The following is a 17,535-nucleotide window of genomic DNA, read 5'->3' on the forward strand; positions in this document are numbered from 1 at the left end:
AATTATTTTAAAATATAAAAATAAATAAAACTGTAATAAAAGAATAAAAGGTTTCAAGGAGAGGACATGTGCTCCAGATAAAGAAGTCAGAGTGCAGTATTAATCTTTCAAGGTATCATTCATTAAGCATGTACTGTTCTAGGCATTTTTTATATATTATATTGATTATTATCATCTCTAATTTACTGATCAGGAAATTGAAGCTTAGAGATGTTCAATAATTTATTTGAACTCATGTAATTACTAAATGGTAGATCAGGACTCAAGAATGAGAAAAGTATGGACTGAAATATCATTCCTGTTAATCACCGAAACAGCAATTTCCATTAAAGATGGGACTGGATGTTAGATTACAAACAGTGAAGGAATGAGTGAGAGATAAGGCATCTCAATGTACTACAACGGTGATTTAATAAAGGGAAGAAGGGAGACAGGGAAAACTAATAAAATGTTTGTGCAGTAATTGGACTAGGTATATTTATAGAGCAGAAGAAAAATTTGTGTAGAGAATAAAACTGAAGACATAAGCAAGAAAAGTGACTAAGTTCCCATGGGAAGTAGAAGGGCAAAGGATCAATATCTATAGAAGAGCCCTTCTGGACATATGGAGGGAGTATTCTTCTTTAGAGACAGGATTGAAGGGAGAGAAGAATAAGCATGCAGCAAAGGGTTTAAAACTGCCACTGGGAAGAATCCAAAGAGAAATATACAAGGCTCATAAGAAACAATATGCAAAGCATTCTATTATCTTTACAGCACATTGGCAATGGAGAGCTCACCATATTATTTTTGTCAGAAATAAATAAAAGTATCCCATGGGGTTGATTACAGGAAGAAAAAAATAGTGCTGTGTTTAGAAATTCTTCATACACAATTCATCATATAATTCTAACAAAATCATTATTCCATTGTAGGATATTTTTAGTTCTAATTATCCAGATAGATTTTTTAACAATGATTAAATTCAACATTTCACTTTGTATTTACTGCTATAATAATGAAAGGAAAACAAAACAATCTAAACATAGAAAAGAATAATGCTTTGCCATTCACAGAAGCTCACAGTGGATTTTCATTACACAAAGGATCAGAACAGAATAGAATGTTTATGAAACCACTGTCAGAGTTAAATCACCAAGTCTGTCAGTTAGTTCTGTTACATTATTTTGCTAAAGATCACATCATCCTTAACCCTAACCCTACCCTGACTGGAAATGCATATGGCTTTTCCAAAGGAATCTAGAGTGAAAGGTGTATGGGGTCACTACCAATCTATCACCATTCTCGGAAAGAGAGCCAATTAAAAGAGGAGACTGTACAAGTAGGAGCTTCTCCCTCTTTTTCTCTAGTCACCTATTCCCTCTATTCAGATATGAACATGGACAACTGCAGATCTGAACACCTGTCCATCTCTCCTGGCCTCCATGTCCAACCCAAAGCAGCACCCAGCTTCAATGTCGCTCACCATTTGTTATTTTGTTTTATATCTGCTAATCAGAGATATATTTTGTTTGTTAATAAGGCTACACATCTCTCATTTTTTCCAGTTATATTTTATCATCACCTCTATGTGTTTTAGCAGTAGAGACAGGATTTAAAGTATGAATTTACAATTCCATCTTCATATGCATTTTTTTCTTAAATCTTCTTAATGACATTAAAGTAATTCATTGTGTGACTGAGCTGTAATTATTTAGTTCCCCTATAAATGGGCAGTGCATTATTTCCAGTTTTATGTTATTAAAAATGCTGTATTGAAAATCTTTATGCATATATTTTTATACACTCCTGCTTTCCTTTAAATGGATTTCTAGACTTGGGCATGATGTGTCAAATTTACTTTCCTATCAACAGCTGAGGAGTTATTTAGCTCATGACCTTTCTATCACTATATAATAGCTAATGTTGTTTTTCCTTTTCAAATCTGAAGAGTGGCATTTCTGAAAATCTTTTCCATTAATGGTAGACTTAAAATTTCTTCCCCCAATTCACTAACTAAAATATAACTACAAATATCTGTTCTGGGGTATGAGAGACTTGATGTAGGAGGATATATTTCTTGATCAAGAAGAATACGTTCTTTTAAGTAGAGGATAGGTGGGAAGAGAGCAACAAATGAACTTGTATGCATATATGCATAACTTGTGGACACAGACAATGGGGTGGTGAGAGCCTGGGATGGGGGTACGGGAGCAGGCTGGAAGAGGTTAATGGAGGGGAAAGGAGGACCTATGTAATACTGTCAACAATAAAGATTCTTTTTAAAAAAGAATATGTTGAGGGTAGAAGATGTTAAATGATAACGGTTACATTGTACTTTAACTTCATTTACCTCTCTCTTATTTATAGCAATAAACATCAGCATTTGTATATATTTAATGCTAATAAGAGGCAAGTTATTATGTATAAAAGAAAAGACATTTTAACCACCAATATAAGTTGATTACCTTGACTTTTAAATGCTCAAGCTAGCATTTAGAAATCTTTGAAAATAAATATGAACTTCAATTCAACATCTTGGGTAGTTTAAAGGAATGCTAGCTTATAAAAGTGAGAATTTGATTAAAATAAAATTTTAAATATAAAAAAGATTATAGATGTGCACATATTTATAATCCAATGCTTATATCTGTAGTTCATTTTAATGTCTGTAATATCCATAAATGTCTATTATAAATATGCATACTAATTGCAAATTATGGCTCCATAAATAGTTTGAAACATTGTGCTTTACTATACTTAAGCTACAGATTAAAATATAAGTAATAACCCCCAAACTAAGACTCTTTATTTAACAACTGAAAAGAATCACATAACTGTGAAAAACAGTATTGGAACATTTTTTCATTTTGGAAACACAACTCCCTCACTAGGAATGGGCATCAGAAATACTTATTTCTCTATGTCCATGTTAGCTTATATTATTTTTATTTCTTATTTGAATGCTTAATTGTAACCAGAATATGTGTTTAAGAAAAACAACACGATTCATTTTTATAACTTTGAATGCCCATGGACCATGTGGTTTCCAGAGTGTTTGCTTAATCACAGCTGTGATAACTTTTGTCTCACCTTTTGCTTCAAATACTTAATAGAGAGCAAAATAAATCTCTAAGAGCTCATGATTTAAGCAACTCAAAGCAATTTCACAATAAAAAGAAATTTCAGAGATGATTCACGAACATATCCTGAAATCCATAGAAAATTCTTTCCATAGGTTATTTGGATGGTATTACCTATTTCACTAATTATACCACAATAGTTTATTGTGATCTATTTTTCTCTAATCCTCAACTCAATTATCTGGTATAGAGAGGGAAATAAGTTAATTAATCATGTCAGGTGAAACCTACTGTTGTAAGAAAACAAAAGGGAAAAATAATATTAATAGAATAACTTCATAAAAGAAATAAACAAAACCTTAGCAACTCTTTCAAAACAAATCAAAGGTCTGAATGACAGTTATCACCTTCATTCTAATGGAATCCAGCAATAGCACAATCATATTTAGAAAACTAGTTGAAAAAACTGTAAATAATTTTGTCTTTCCTTTCTTGTCATCTTCATTAAATTTTATGGTGAGAATGTATTTATGTCCATGGGTTTTGCTATTGGTCTCCTGCTGGACTCTGATATTCTAGACTCTGAATCCAGATTGCCTGGTTTAAACTCTCAGTTCCGCCATGCAGGTTCTGTGAACCAGCAAGTTAAAACTTCTTTTGGATTTTTTCAACTTGAGCAAGTTAAAAACTTTTTTGGCCTTAGTTTCTCATTGTGATTTGACATGATGAAATAAGTTCATGTAGAGAACATTCTTAGAACAATGACAAACTAAAAAATGTTAGCTATAATGTCTGGCCAGTGTGGCTCAGCATCCATCTATGAACAAGGTCATGGTTTGATTACAGGTTAGGGCACATGCCCCGGTTGCGGGCTCAATGACAAGTAGGGGGAGAGCAGGAGGCAGTAGAACAATGATTCTCTCTTATCATTGGTGCTTCTATCTCTCTCTCCCTCTTCCATTCACTCTGAAATCAATAAAAATATATTTTCAAATGTTAACTATTATTGTAACATATAGAATGTGAACAACCTATTAGAAGAAACACAATACTTCTTACAAAGATAAGAAATAGACTGAGGATGATCTAAAAGGATTCTACAACCGAGAAGCCATTGCAGATGCTGAACCCAATGTTCTGCTTACCTGTACTCCGACAGGAAAACTTGGTTTTGTGATCACACAGTCGTAAGGTGCCATTACAGCTTTTTTCATCACTACCATCTTCACAATCTTTTTCCCCATCACAACGCCACAGGTCAGGAATACAATTTCCATCAGGATGGCACTGAAATTCATTCCCATTACAACCAGCAGGAGAACGAATCTCTTAAATAGAAATGAGAGAGAGAGAGAGAGAGAGGGGAGAAGCCAGAAGAGAAATTATTTTCCTTGATAATATTTTTTTTCTTTAAACATTATTATGATGGTAGAGAGAATATATATTTACTTTTTATATTTTACATTTTATTAAACAGTTGTTTAATAGCTATAATACTCTCTAGTATTTTAAAATTCATTTCAGAAACATTAATAACAAGAGAAAATTGTTTATCTCCCAAAGAGTTCCTGAAAATGTCACATACATTAAAAAAAAAAAGTTTAGAACAAGTAAGATAATGTGTGACTATTCTGTTGTAATTTCAATTAATGTATTAAAAATTAGATCTTTGAAAGGCTATTCTCTTTGACACATAAAAGAGGTTTAACATTCTACTCTAAATGTTGACTTTGGTTGATCTTTTGACACTTCTCTAGTTAATTTATTTTGAACTCATGAGAAAACTAAGTAAATAATATGTAGTTTCTGGCTAATAAAATCTTTGAAGAATAACATTTAAAAAGTTGAAAATAAAGAGACCCCATAATAAACACAAACTCTTTAGGATGTAAGATTGTAAATCTAGAATCACAGCAGACATATCAGAATTTAATGAGGCACTATATATTCAAAGTCAATTTATCAATTAATAATTTATACAGTACTCAGATAACTATATTCCTCAAAACCTGATAACTAAAAAATATAGGTTAAAATATTCTGGTAAGCATAAGTAAGAATAAGGAAATAAAAATGTTGGGGATATAGATGATTCATAGTACAACTGAATAATTTGACTGTAATTATTTTATTAAAATTTAATTTTGTGAGATAAAAGTAGCCAGCAGCTCTGAATTCTGTTGTAAAATATTTTAGAATATATGTTCCTATACATGAGTTTTAATGTAATAAATTTATTGTCTTATATAGCTAATTCAGCAGTTAATCTACATACCTATAACAGCAATTATTCTATAACATTATCATGAATTTGAAACAGGCTCATGTGAGTTACCTATTATTTAATGTGCTGGTTTGATAGGGATCTCGTACTATGAATTAAGATTAAGATCATTTAGGTCAAAGCTAAAAATAACAATTATATCACTAAGGCAGCTACTTAATCTTTTAAAAGCTTTATTTGTTCACCTGTAAAGTTGAATGTCTGCAGAGTTGTAAGAAATAAACTGGATATCTGTAAATTATTATTATAACTACACAATTTTGTAATGCTGTTAATGCTTATGATATAAATAGTTTGGTTCCTAATTTAAAGATGTCCAACAACTATAATGTCAGGTGGTCCAGTATTATAAAGGTGCTCAAAATTGCCTTGACTCTTGACTCTACTTCCCAAGTATTCATTCCTAGAATAGTAATGAAATAACAAACAACCAAAAATAAAAATATCCTCGCTGAAGCAAAAACGCACGAGTAAATCTGTTGGTAAAAAATAGGAGTTCAAGTTTAGAGAAAACATATTAAACTAATTTCCAAAAGTAACCTCTGTTAAGAACACTTATAATGCCTGGCCAGTATTGCTCAGTGGTTAAGCATCGACCTATGAACCAGGAGATCACAATTGGATTCTAGGTCAGGGCACAGGCATGGGTTGTGGGCTCAATCCCCAATGTGGGGAGTACAGGAGGCAGGTGATCAATGATTCTCTCTCATCATTGATGTTTCTCTCTCTCTCTCTCTCTCCTTTCCTCTCTGAAATAAATGCAAATATTTAAAAAATTTTTTTTAAAAATTTTTAAAAAGAACACAATAATTACACCCAGTTTATAGAGAAGGCCCTGATTTTAGGCTGGCTATGTAATGCCTTGCAAAACCAGCCAATTCTTTTTTCTAGTTTCCTAGTTATCCAAACCCTTCTGACTTTGGATATATAGACTTCTTGATTAAACAAAATGAGTGAGTACACACAATCAATAAAGATGGCAGAGTCTCTGCACATTTGGAAGATATATATGAAATTTGATATAGCAACTTCCCACTATATTTAATTTAGTATCTGCAGAGTACCCAATTTAACAGTATGGCCTAACCACTACAGTGGTAAAGGATGCTGAGGTTGGTTTAATGTTACAAAATAGTCACAGGGATGTAAAGTACAGCACAGGGAAAATAGTCAATAATATTGCAATCACTATGTCTGGTGCAGGTAGGTGCTGAAAATATTGGGGGAACACTTTGTAAAATATACGACTGTCTAACTACTATGGTGTACATCTGAAACTAATACAAACTAATATTGAATGTAAACTATAATTGAAAAAAAATAATAATTAAAAAAATAATTGTGACATCTTCAAGCCTAGTATTCTTTTAAAGATAACTTGAAAATCATGTGATTTCAGTGTTCAGGAAAAAGAAAGGAGAATAATCAAATGGAGTTCCAAGATCCATTGAGCTAAGTAAATCTATGGTGAAGAAGCCACCTTCCATGCAGCGGCATGGTCTTCTGTTCTTTCTCCTACTACTTAACCTTCCTTAAACAAAACAAAACAAGCTTAGATCCGCTGAATTTTATAATCTGCCGTGTGAGCTCACCAATAACATATAAACATTGTCTTTCAGGTAACTGTCACTCAGTGATTTAAAATAATAAATAATGGGAAGTATAGCCTATCAATTTTTCTCCTTTGTCTAAAATAAGAGTGAAGACTGGCAACTTATATATTGAATCTGCTGCTCAGTACATATAATTCGGCAAATACACTATTGACTTTTTAAAAATCTGAAAATTTTCTTAAAAACTCTACATTTTTTGCCCTGGCCAGATTTTCTCAGTGGTTAGAGCGTCAGCCCTCAGGCCAAATCTCAGGTTTGACTTCCTTTATAAAGGTACCTGTATTGCAGGCTGGATCCTGGGTCCAGGTCCCGGTGAGGAGACGGACGGAAGCTGGGTAGATAGGCGGGAACTGAGCTAATTCAAGTCTATTAGTCCATGTGTGGAGGCCCACCTGGCCATAAGCCATGTGGGAACAGGGATGCACTCCCCCGCAACAGGATCATCCGTTCTCCATTGTGGGATGTGCCAGGAGAGAGGAGGAAGTTCCCCTGCTTTTTTTGTACATATGCTTGTTAGTTCCTGATTGGTCCTTTCAAAGAATTTTGCCTTAGCAACATCCTTGGGATTGGTTATCTGCAAGCTGCCTGTCTTAGCAATATCCATACATTTTTAAAGTTCATGCCTTTTGCCAAAACTGGTTTGGCTCAGTGGATAGAGCATCGGCCTGTGGACTCAAGGGTCCCAGGTTCGATTCCGGTCAAGGGCATGTACCTTGGTTGTGGGCACATCCCCAGTAGGGGGTGTGTAAGAGGCAGCTGATTGATGTTTCTAACTCTCTATCCCTCTCTCTTCCTCTCTGTAAAAAATCAATAAAATATATATTTAAAAAATAAATAAATAAATAAATAAAGTTCATGCCTTTGGCTCACACCCTTCCTTCCCCACCCAGTTGGGGTGTCTTAGTGACTCCTACTAGTTGGGTTCTTGGGTTTTACTTTCCCTTCCTGTGGTCGGATGCCAAACTACTCCTGACTATAACATGAAAGGGAAGCTCTGGACACTGGGCTGCTCCTGGAACCCCAGCCACAGCTTTTCCAGGACTGGCTTCTCCCAGTAAACTTCCATTCCACTGTATTTGTTAACTTCATTCTTCATTTTCCTGAGACAATGAACTGGAACTCAACATCCCACATTTTGGTTTCACTGGTAGGGGCTTGTGCAGGAGGCGACCAATTGATGTTTCTCTGTCACATGGATGTCTCTCTCTCTCTCTCTCTCAAAAAAAAAAAAAAAGAAGAAGAAGAAGAAGAAGAAGACGAAGAAGAAGAAGAAGAATCAATGAAAAAACATCCTTGGGTGAGATTAAAAACAAAAACATCTAGATTTTCCAGTTTCTTGAAAAGTAAGATTTTTGGACCAGCATCCTTGCAGAGCACTAGTGCTACCTACTTTACATGGGGCTGGGCCGAATTGTATTCATAGGTCCCCTATTATCATGAAAAGACAAATATAGTCATTTCTATTGTTGTTTTTCCCCCCCTAGCACATTTTTTCTCCTTGGTAGAAGTGGGCAATAGGTCAACTGCTCACTACATTTTCTTTTGTTTCTGAATTACTTCTAGAAAGCTGTGGAACATTTTTAGTTCACGCTGGCTTCAATATTGCTAGTAATATTACTCTCTTGTAAAAATTAGGTTTTCTTCTTTATGAGTCCTTTTTATTGATATTTGTGAATAATCCTCAAACTCACCATGCTTCTCTCTTTTCAATTGCTTTTTAGAATTTAGAGCCAACTTTATGGATCATTTTTCATGATATGTATTTGTTTGAAGCAATCTCACTCTCAGATTTACTTATATTACTCATCCATATTCCACCTTTGTTTAAATCCTTCCTCTTTATAACCTCTAATATTTCCAGGTTATAGCTTAAATTATTTCTGGAAACATTCAGAGGGCTACTTGAATAAATAAACAGAATAATGATATGCATTGAAATTTTGAAAAGAAACAACATATTGTGCGTTTAAAATGATCTAATTTAGAAAACACTTTATTACCTTAAGTAAAACTAAATAGCATATATCAAATTTTGTACCAATTTATATTCCTCTACCCATTCTTTATTTCTTTAAGAACTATGTTACCTCAAAAATGTCAACAATAATAATAAAAAATCCATGTTTTATCTAATTATTGTAAGATTAATCTTTTGACTCTGCACATATTCCAGATTTGGTTTCAAAGGTCTACTTCTTTTAAATCATGTTCTTTATCCATCTCAATGATACAATGGGAAATTCTCAAGAAGAAGATTATGCAAACTCAGAAATCTAAATAGATTCATCTGATTCAAAAAGAGGCTTACAGCAGATAAATTGTTGTTTTGGGGAAAGGGTCGCTTCTCCTGATTCAGCGGTATGTCAACTATATATCTAGAGGACTAGTTTTTTTAGCTCAATGTTATTTACAGCCCAAAATAAGTTGTAGTCAGAAATATCAAAGCAGAATCTGTGGACGGAGAGAATATGCTGCTATTGTCTGATATATTTTTTTTATAATTCCATTTGTATTTTATTTGCTTTGTTGGGTTTATCTATTTGTGATTCATAGGTGAAACCACTCACTTGTTTCCTTATTGTAAATAAACATATATCTTATAAATTTAAAATGTGGTATTTCCCTAAGGCATTTATTTTCCTTTTTGTTTTTTCTTCTTAAGCTAACCGTGTCTAAACCTCTGTGGGCTGTTATACCACATACTAAGGGGCAGCACAAATAACCAGATGGCAGTAGTTTTAAAAGGAGTCTGAGGAAGGAAAAAGAATATACCATTATAAACACTCAAATCTAAATGGTGATACTACTCTCCTGTTTGTATGCTCACACACACACACCCCTAATGTATATGCCTCCTGGTCTCTGTTATATTATCCTCCCCAACCTGGCTTGCCTTCCTGTTTATACTTCAGCTGTTAATGCCCCTAATTTTCTTTAAGATTCACTTCATTTTGAAAGAATACTATCGAGGATTAGGTCCTTAATTCTGGTGTCTGTAGACTCAAGAAATTCATGGGTAGGTTGTAAGGATTTATAAAATAGAAACTTTACATGATGCTTTGTATGTTTCTTCCTGAGGAAGGGAGTCAGAGCTTTTCTTGACTCTTATGGCAGATTCCAAAAGAAATGCCAAGACCAATTTCACACTTCTCTCTTTATCTCCATGCCATATACCTGGCATGTGTATGGCATATAATTTTGCTTAAGATTCAAATTAATTAAATTAGATGGATTAAAACCCAGTGAAAAAAAGATCACTCATCTACTTCTGAGTCTGATTAAAAAATAAATACACGAAAGTGCTTATTGAGACCACCCCATTTCACAGAAACAGAAATTATAAAATAATAATAATAATTTTTTTTTTGGTAAATGTTCAAATAGTCTTTTAAACATATATTTTTTCAATTACAGTTTACATTCAATATTATTTTGTATTAGTTTTAGGTGTACAGCATAGCAGTTAGATAATAATATACTTCACAAAGTATTAACTTGATATTTCCAGTACCCTCCTGACACCAGACATAGTTATTGCATTATTATTGACTGGATTCCCTATGCTGTACTGCCAATCTATACTTCTCAACTCTTTCACCTTTTTCACCAAGTCCCACTGGCATTCTGTAACAATGAATCTGTTTCCATTTTGTTTGCTCATTTACACTGTTCTCTAGATCCCACATATAAGTGAAATCATATGGTATTTGTCTTTCTGACTGACTTATTTCACTTAGCATAATATCCTCTTGGTCCATTTATGCCATTACAAATGGCAAGATTTCATTATTTTACAAAGCAATTTGACTGTAGTTATATAGATAACAAGTAGCAGAGATGAGATTTAGCTCTCATAATTACTGCAGAGCCTGCCTTCTCTACAACTGTACCATTATTAACTTCTGGTAAGGCCTTTCTCACAGAAGCTCAAGAATAAAAGAAAATTTTAATAATTAGCTCATATAATAATAGAAAGTGTCTATAAATTAATTTATTTTTAATATGTATTTTTAATATGTAAATACTGCTGTTTAGCTTATTTCTTTTCTAATAATATTTATTTTATTCTGTTGTAAGGTAATGGTAAAATGTTGTCTCTTATGAAAAGATCTCAATAAATTTCAAGTTACATGAGGCAGTCTACCCTCTTTGGGCTTGTTTCTTCAATTGGTTGCCTGGGAAGAAAAAGAAAGGTTTAAAGGATCAGAAAGGTTGAGAAATGTTACCCATGAATACACATCTAGTTAGGGGAAGAGAGATGCCAAATTAGTTTCATGATCTTTATGATGAGTATATTGGTCTCAATGACTCCTTCACTTGCTCTTTAAACATATATTTGTTGCAATGTTTCAGGCATTTTCCAAGCATTAGGATAGAGAGAGACTTTCCTGTTCTCACAGAACTTACATGAGGGGAGAAAGAAGCATGTAGGCATTTAATAAATAATTATAGAAGCACATGAACTAGAGTAGTCCAGGAAGCAGGAAGTGCTATGAAGAAAATGGATCAGAGGAATGCTGCCGAGGAAGAAACCTATGTCTCCTCTGATCACGATTGGTTAGTCAAAGCTAATCACACTGGGTGGGGCCCCATCATGTTGGTCCCACCTAACCACGAATTTCGGGGAAGTACAATTTTATTGTGTCCCAAGACAAAGGGAAGAAATGTAAATATTTTGGAAACATCCTCGATGATGATCATAGGAAGAGACGTGTATTTAGGACATGTTAACAAGGATGATTAGAAAGATCTCTCTGAGAAGGTAATATCTGAGATGAGATGAAAATGAAGGGAAAGAATCAGCCATGCAAGTTAAGGTTGAAAACAAGAGCAGGCAGAAAGAGAAGGACCTGAATGAGTGTGTGTGAGTAAATGGAGATCTGAGAGGAGGCAGGGGCTGGATCTTTCCGGCTTTATCAACACCTATGGTAAGATAAGTTCAATGATATTTGTGTACTAGAGGTTTTGAAACAGGAGTTATGATGATATAAGGTAATCTATATTATGAAAAGTTCTCAATGGTTGTTATATTGAAAAATGAATGTGATGATGCTTGAGTGGAAGTAGGAAATGGCTTCCACTGGAGTCCAGGTGAAAAACAAAAGATGTACTGTTTGCCTTGGAAAAGATCATAAAATAGTGGCTATACAGGTGAGTAGGCAATGTTCTCAGTTACGAAAGCAATGTCATGAGTGCTTTGGCAGGAGAGAGCATCATGAGAACATGCACAGGGAAAACTAACTACACGTGGGGCTTCAGATGGAACCTCAGGAATTCCATGACAGAGGATAAGGAGAGAGAATTCTGAATCAAGATGAAGAGTCAGACAGAGGGAAAAGTGGCATTGAACAAAATATATTTTGAACAAAGTCAACAGCAGTCATAAAATTTTGTGTAGTGTGTGATGCCAAGAGAGGATAAAGTTAAAATGAAAAAGGAGGCCATGGCTAGACCTTGAATGGCCTTGTATGCTATGCTAAATGGTTTGGATTTAACCCTAACGGCAACTGGGAATCCAGAAAGGCCTTCAGCTAGATTCGGATATGCTTAGATATCCAGTTTACGTAGATCACTTTTGAATCACTTAAACCATAAATAGAAAGGGGAAACATCTCCAAGATTCCTTAGATTTATAAGGAATATAAATCTATTTCATTCACTTGACTATTCAAAGTTTATACTAAAGTGAGGTAGACTATTACACACACACTTTTATGTTTCTTCTTTTCCCCTCTTTTCATCCCACCCCTTCACAACAAATTAAAAGTACCCTAAACTTATTTCTTAATGTCTATTGGGTTTGGGTATGTATTGGTGTTTAGAAATGTTGTCCTCTGCCAAAAAAACAGAAAACCATCATGGAGTTGTATTTCTCCTTAACTGTGCCAAATGAAATAAGCTTCCGTTAACGGTTGTTGATTTTCCCCTGGGTGACAAGCTGCATTTCTCCGAGGAGCCTGTGATGACCATTCCAACTTGAGTTCCAGGACTGGGTGGGTCCCCAGAGCCCCAGTTGCTTAAGCTTCAGGGCTTGGCACACAATCTATCTTTGTAATACAGCTTGTCCCAATGGAGTGTTAAAATGATGACTATGTTTATATGTATATGCTCATGCTGTTTTACTGTTATGTTTTCATGTTGCTGATGCTGGTTATATTTTCAACTAGTGCAATTTTATTGTATTTTTGCCCTGCAGCTATTTAAACCATGCATACAATTTGGGGAATCTAATAAATAAATAAATGCAGAGCCCTGGAGAAAATGTGGCAACCGATGGTGGAATTTATCTCAATATTTAAATGAATTCACGGTGACTAAAGATTTGCAGTTAAAAGACTAGCAACTGTATAGAGACAGGCTTTTTTTTTTTCCTCCTAAAGTTAAAAATTGTGAAAATAAAGATTGCAAAAAATATGTTGTTTTTTAAATAGTCAGAATATATTTTGTTTTATAAGAAAATTTAAAGCCCTCCTGAGAAAATAGCTAATAATAGTATGGCAAATATAATGAATTATTTAAATTGTAAGACCAATCTGGGGAGAAAAACTTTTTAAAAATTGTTTTAATGGTGTTTATATTATAATTTATCATTCACTGTAAAATGCTTTGAAAAGTAAAAACCACCAGGTATTGCAAAGCTTCCCCTCATTTCCTATAATTACCATGTGTCAGTCCTTGCTCTGTTCCTAGCTTTGCAATGAATCACTGCGGATGACTAATTCCTGCACCCGTGGCAGCTGTTTGTTCCAGATTTCTAGATATTCTCCTCCTGCCCCGAAAAGACTGAGATTAGGTTTGGCAGCATATCAATCAATAGTTATTTCATTTACCAACAAGGTATGGACATAACCTTGGCCTGCTTCTGTCTGTGGGGACCCTTACCATTCTCCAAAGGAAGATAGGCTATCTCTGGTCTCTAGAAATCCTCAGGAGAGTGGTGCTTATTAAACCTACCTTAGCCCTTGAGCTGCTGGCCTAAAGCCTGGGTTGGGGTCAGTGGTGGTCTATTGTCCTGCTCTCCCACATGTAATGTGGGATGGGCTCCCCAGGGGCTGTGCCTACCTAATGGTACAATAATCTCAGCTGCTAATTGACAATGAAGTCAAGTCTAGGGCCTACTTCTTAAATCAACTTGTTCTCACCATTGGACGCTGACCATGCACAGGTCGTACAGATTTTAGATGCCATATCTCTTGGTTATTATTCTCACTGTCCCTCCTTTCCTCCTACCTCAACACACTTCACACTTCCAATGGCATTTGTGTGTGTGTGTGTGTGTATGTGTGTGTGTGTGTGTGTGTTTTACCACCTATTCCAACAAATTATTTTTTTTTCCCCATATGTTGCCCTTGCTGAAAATTATCCTGAGAAAATGTTGTATGAGACTACTAAAACCATTTATTAGTACATGGGACTTAGTGGCAAATTTCATAATAAAACAGAAAATATTTGAAATTTTTAATGTTCACTATCTGGGTCAGTTAGAAAAGTTGAATAGAAGGAAGTGGAAAATAATATATGGATATCTAAGCATACATTCAATTATATTTAACACAAAAATGTTTTTAGTGTTAAAAACACATAGACATGTAGACACTCAAAAAGTATATTGAAAAAAATTTTCAGTTTAGCATACTAAGTATCCCCCAGTAAGTTAAAGCATTAAAGTGAAAACTATGAAACAAAACATTGTTTTCAGTTCATTAAAATTTTAAGTTTTGATATCTGGAACTCTACCAGGAGCATTCCATTTAGAATTGACTATATCATGGGAGTGATGGAATTCTACATTATCTAAATCCAAGTGACCAGAATGTATTAATCTGTCGAATTGGCTAAAATTGAGAATTTTTTTTTTCTATTTACTGTTCAAATTAAGCTATCTCCTTAACAGATATGTTAGATGTCAAATATTAAGTAAAACAGATTGCAATGTGGATATATCACATTTGGAATTTATTTTTTGGCATAACACTATGCCTAGCTCACAGTGGGCATCATATATTTACTGGAAAAAGAATTTAAAGATGACATGATTTGATATTTTAATGTATAACATCTATAATAATAAAAGCGTAATATTCTAATTAGTCTGGACGAAGCCGAGGCAGTGGGGGCCGAGGCAGCAGAGGCGGCAGAGGTCCCCGGGCCACCGGGGTGGCGGGGATTGAACCCCTTGCATGAATTTCGTGCATCAGGCCTCTAGTTATTATATAGAAATAATATGTATAAGGATATACATATGGATATATATATATATCTGAGCGAGGGCCAAAGACTATAATTTAAAAATTAATGGTTTCTTTCTTCATTCATTGGCCTTTTCTTTTCCCCATTATTTTTTAACTTTGTATCATAATAAATTTGATGGTCACTGGAACTAGGGCATCTAGAATTATGCAGGATTATAGCTCCTTTAGAATGTGTCTCTATGTACTTTTTTATATATATATAAAGGGTCAACCAGCAAGCTATGACCTGCATATTAATTCTTGTTCACGACCATTTTTTATAAATACAATTTTATTGGAACACAGTCATGATTTGAGGATATATAGTATATGGCTTTTTTTGTGTGTGCTAAAACAGTGGACTTGATAGATGCAATAGGCAAAGACTAAAATATTTACTACCTGAGCCATTATAGAAAAGATTTGGTGACCCCTGTGTAAAATGTCCTAAATTCTGTTTATGATTCACAGAACAGCTGCTTCAAGGGCATGAATATCAGCAATAACAGTGCCGTGCTGAAAGATTCTGATATGAGTGAATATTCCATGCCAGGAAGGTTGTGGTGGTTTAAGTGGATTATTTTATGTAGCAGAGTTATTTGGGGAAAGGTTTAGGATGCAGATAATAACAATTAATTAATGGTGCACAAATGCCAACCTAATACTGAAATGGTTTCCCTAGCAAAAAGTGAATGAATGTGATTAGCACATTGCAGAAATATAATACCTAAGTGAAAATTCAGTTGATACTTCACATAAATAAGTAAACAAAGGCTGACTTTTCAAATAGGCTGCAAAATTACCTAACTACTAACCAGGTTTTATCCCATTGCTTCTGTCTTTACTCTCTCAAAAGCATAGGCACTCCTTTTGATAAGTGAATTATTTTGTAGATTATCCATGTGCTTTGCCTCTTTTTTATTTGTTTATTTGCTTATTTTCTGCTAAACGTCTAATGTCCTATCATTTCACTGATCATTAACTGCAAATGGAGAATGAGGAAGCAGAATTTAAAGACTATGAAAATCAATTTATTCTTGCCCTTATTTTTCAGCTTTATTAAAACAGCAGAAAACAGGCTGAGATTCTTCATTAAAAAGTAGGTGTTCGTGTTACCTATTGACTTTAGTTATCAAGTATATTTTTTATAAAACAAGAGATGTTACTCTATTTAGGGTCAACATGCGTGTCTTAATAGAATAGCGAAATTTATCTAGAAATAAGTGTAGAACTATTACTAATTTTCTGTGTAGTAAAGATGAGAACAATTTGTGTCTCTCTTCCTGTTTTAATAAGGCATTTTCTAATATTTCATTTTTAAATATCAAATTCTTTTTATCTGATTACTTTTAATTTTACTGATAATTACACTGCTAGAAACATAAATTCTCAAAAATAATAAAAAACTTTGTTTTCTTTGCTCTTGATATAAAAGTTGCTTGCAGTATTAAGGTTAAAATTACTTTTAAGGAGCTATTTTGTTTGGTAGAACAAAAGGAGTCTTCTTATGGATAAACTCCATTAATAATTAACATTGTTTTGCTATCTCGGTATTAACATTCCTTAAGGAAAATAGACCAATCAGTGAGAGAATAAACTTAAGCCAGATAATTTCTATCTTAATGAAAACAGATATTATACTTCCCTAAAACTAGATAGAGTTTACATTTATTTTAAAATGTAATCTATCCAGGAAACAAACCATGTTTTTTACTAAAAAAGTAGGACAGATGATTATCTGATTTTGCTGAGTCCATAACATAATTTCACCAAATTCAAAGCCAATAGTTTTTAAATTATTGGTCAGTTTGTTTTGATTGTGTGTTTTAGCAAATATGAATAGAAAATATCTCAGAATATTTTCATGAAGGAGAAACAAAACAGATTACTGAGTTTGTGTCCAGTATTTATTGCTATGTGGTTAGGATTATACTGTGCTGCTAAAAAATATGATGGTTCAGCTGAGATGAGATCTGAAGTAGAGTGGAAGTCAAAAGATGCTAGGTTTAAATTTCCATTCTCTCCATGCTTAAATGTGTAACCTAAGTCTTCAGCTACAAGTCAGATTTTGATACCTGTACTTGTCTGAGTGGATTCACCCTCCCTGGGTAGGCTATTATTTGTTTGGCAATACTTCAGACCTTACGGGATGTTCCTCAAGGAACTTGGCATAATCATTTGGTTCCAAAATCCCTTCTGAAGATGATTTATGGATCAAAGATCTCAGTGTCAACATCTCTAACACAAAACCTTATCAGCGCCTTCCAGGATGCAATATAATGTTTTGTTGCATAAGGATAGTTTCATCTACCTGAAATCTTTTACTCATCTGCACAATAAAATAA

The 17,535-nt window shown here is 34.0% G+C and overlaps 1 protein-coding gene across 1 annotated transcript in view; it reads right to left on the reverse strand.

Moving 5' to 3' along the window:
- LRP1B (LDL receptor related protein 1B) overlaps positions 1 to 17,535 on the reverse strand; it is a 1,704,605-nt gene that overhangs the window by 642,558 nt on the left and 1,044,512 nt on the right. Inside the window, exon 21 of the mRNA XM_054723549.1 lies at positions 4,208 to 4,390. Coding sequence (XP_054579524.1) covers positions 4,208 to 4,390 — 183 coding nt within the window. The remainder of the gene's footprint in view (positions 1 to 4,207; positions 4,391 to 17,535) is intronic.

This window comes from Eptesicus fuscus, chromosome 11 (genome assembly GCF_027574615.1).
Source record: "Eptesicus fuscus isolate TK198812 chromosome 11, DD_ASM_mEF_20220401, whole genome shotgun sequence".
Classification (NCBI taxonomy): Eukaryota; Metazoa; Chordata; class Mammalia; order Chiroptera; family Vespertilionidae; genus Eptesicus; species Eptesicus fuscus.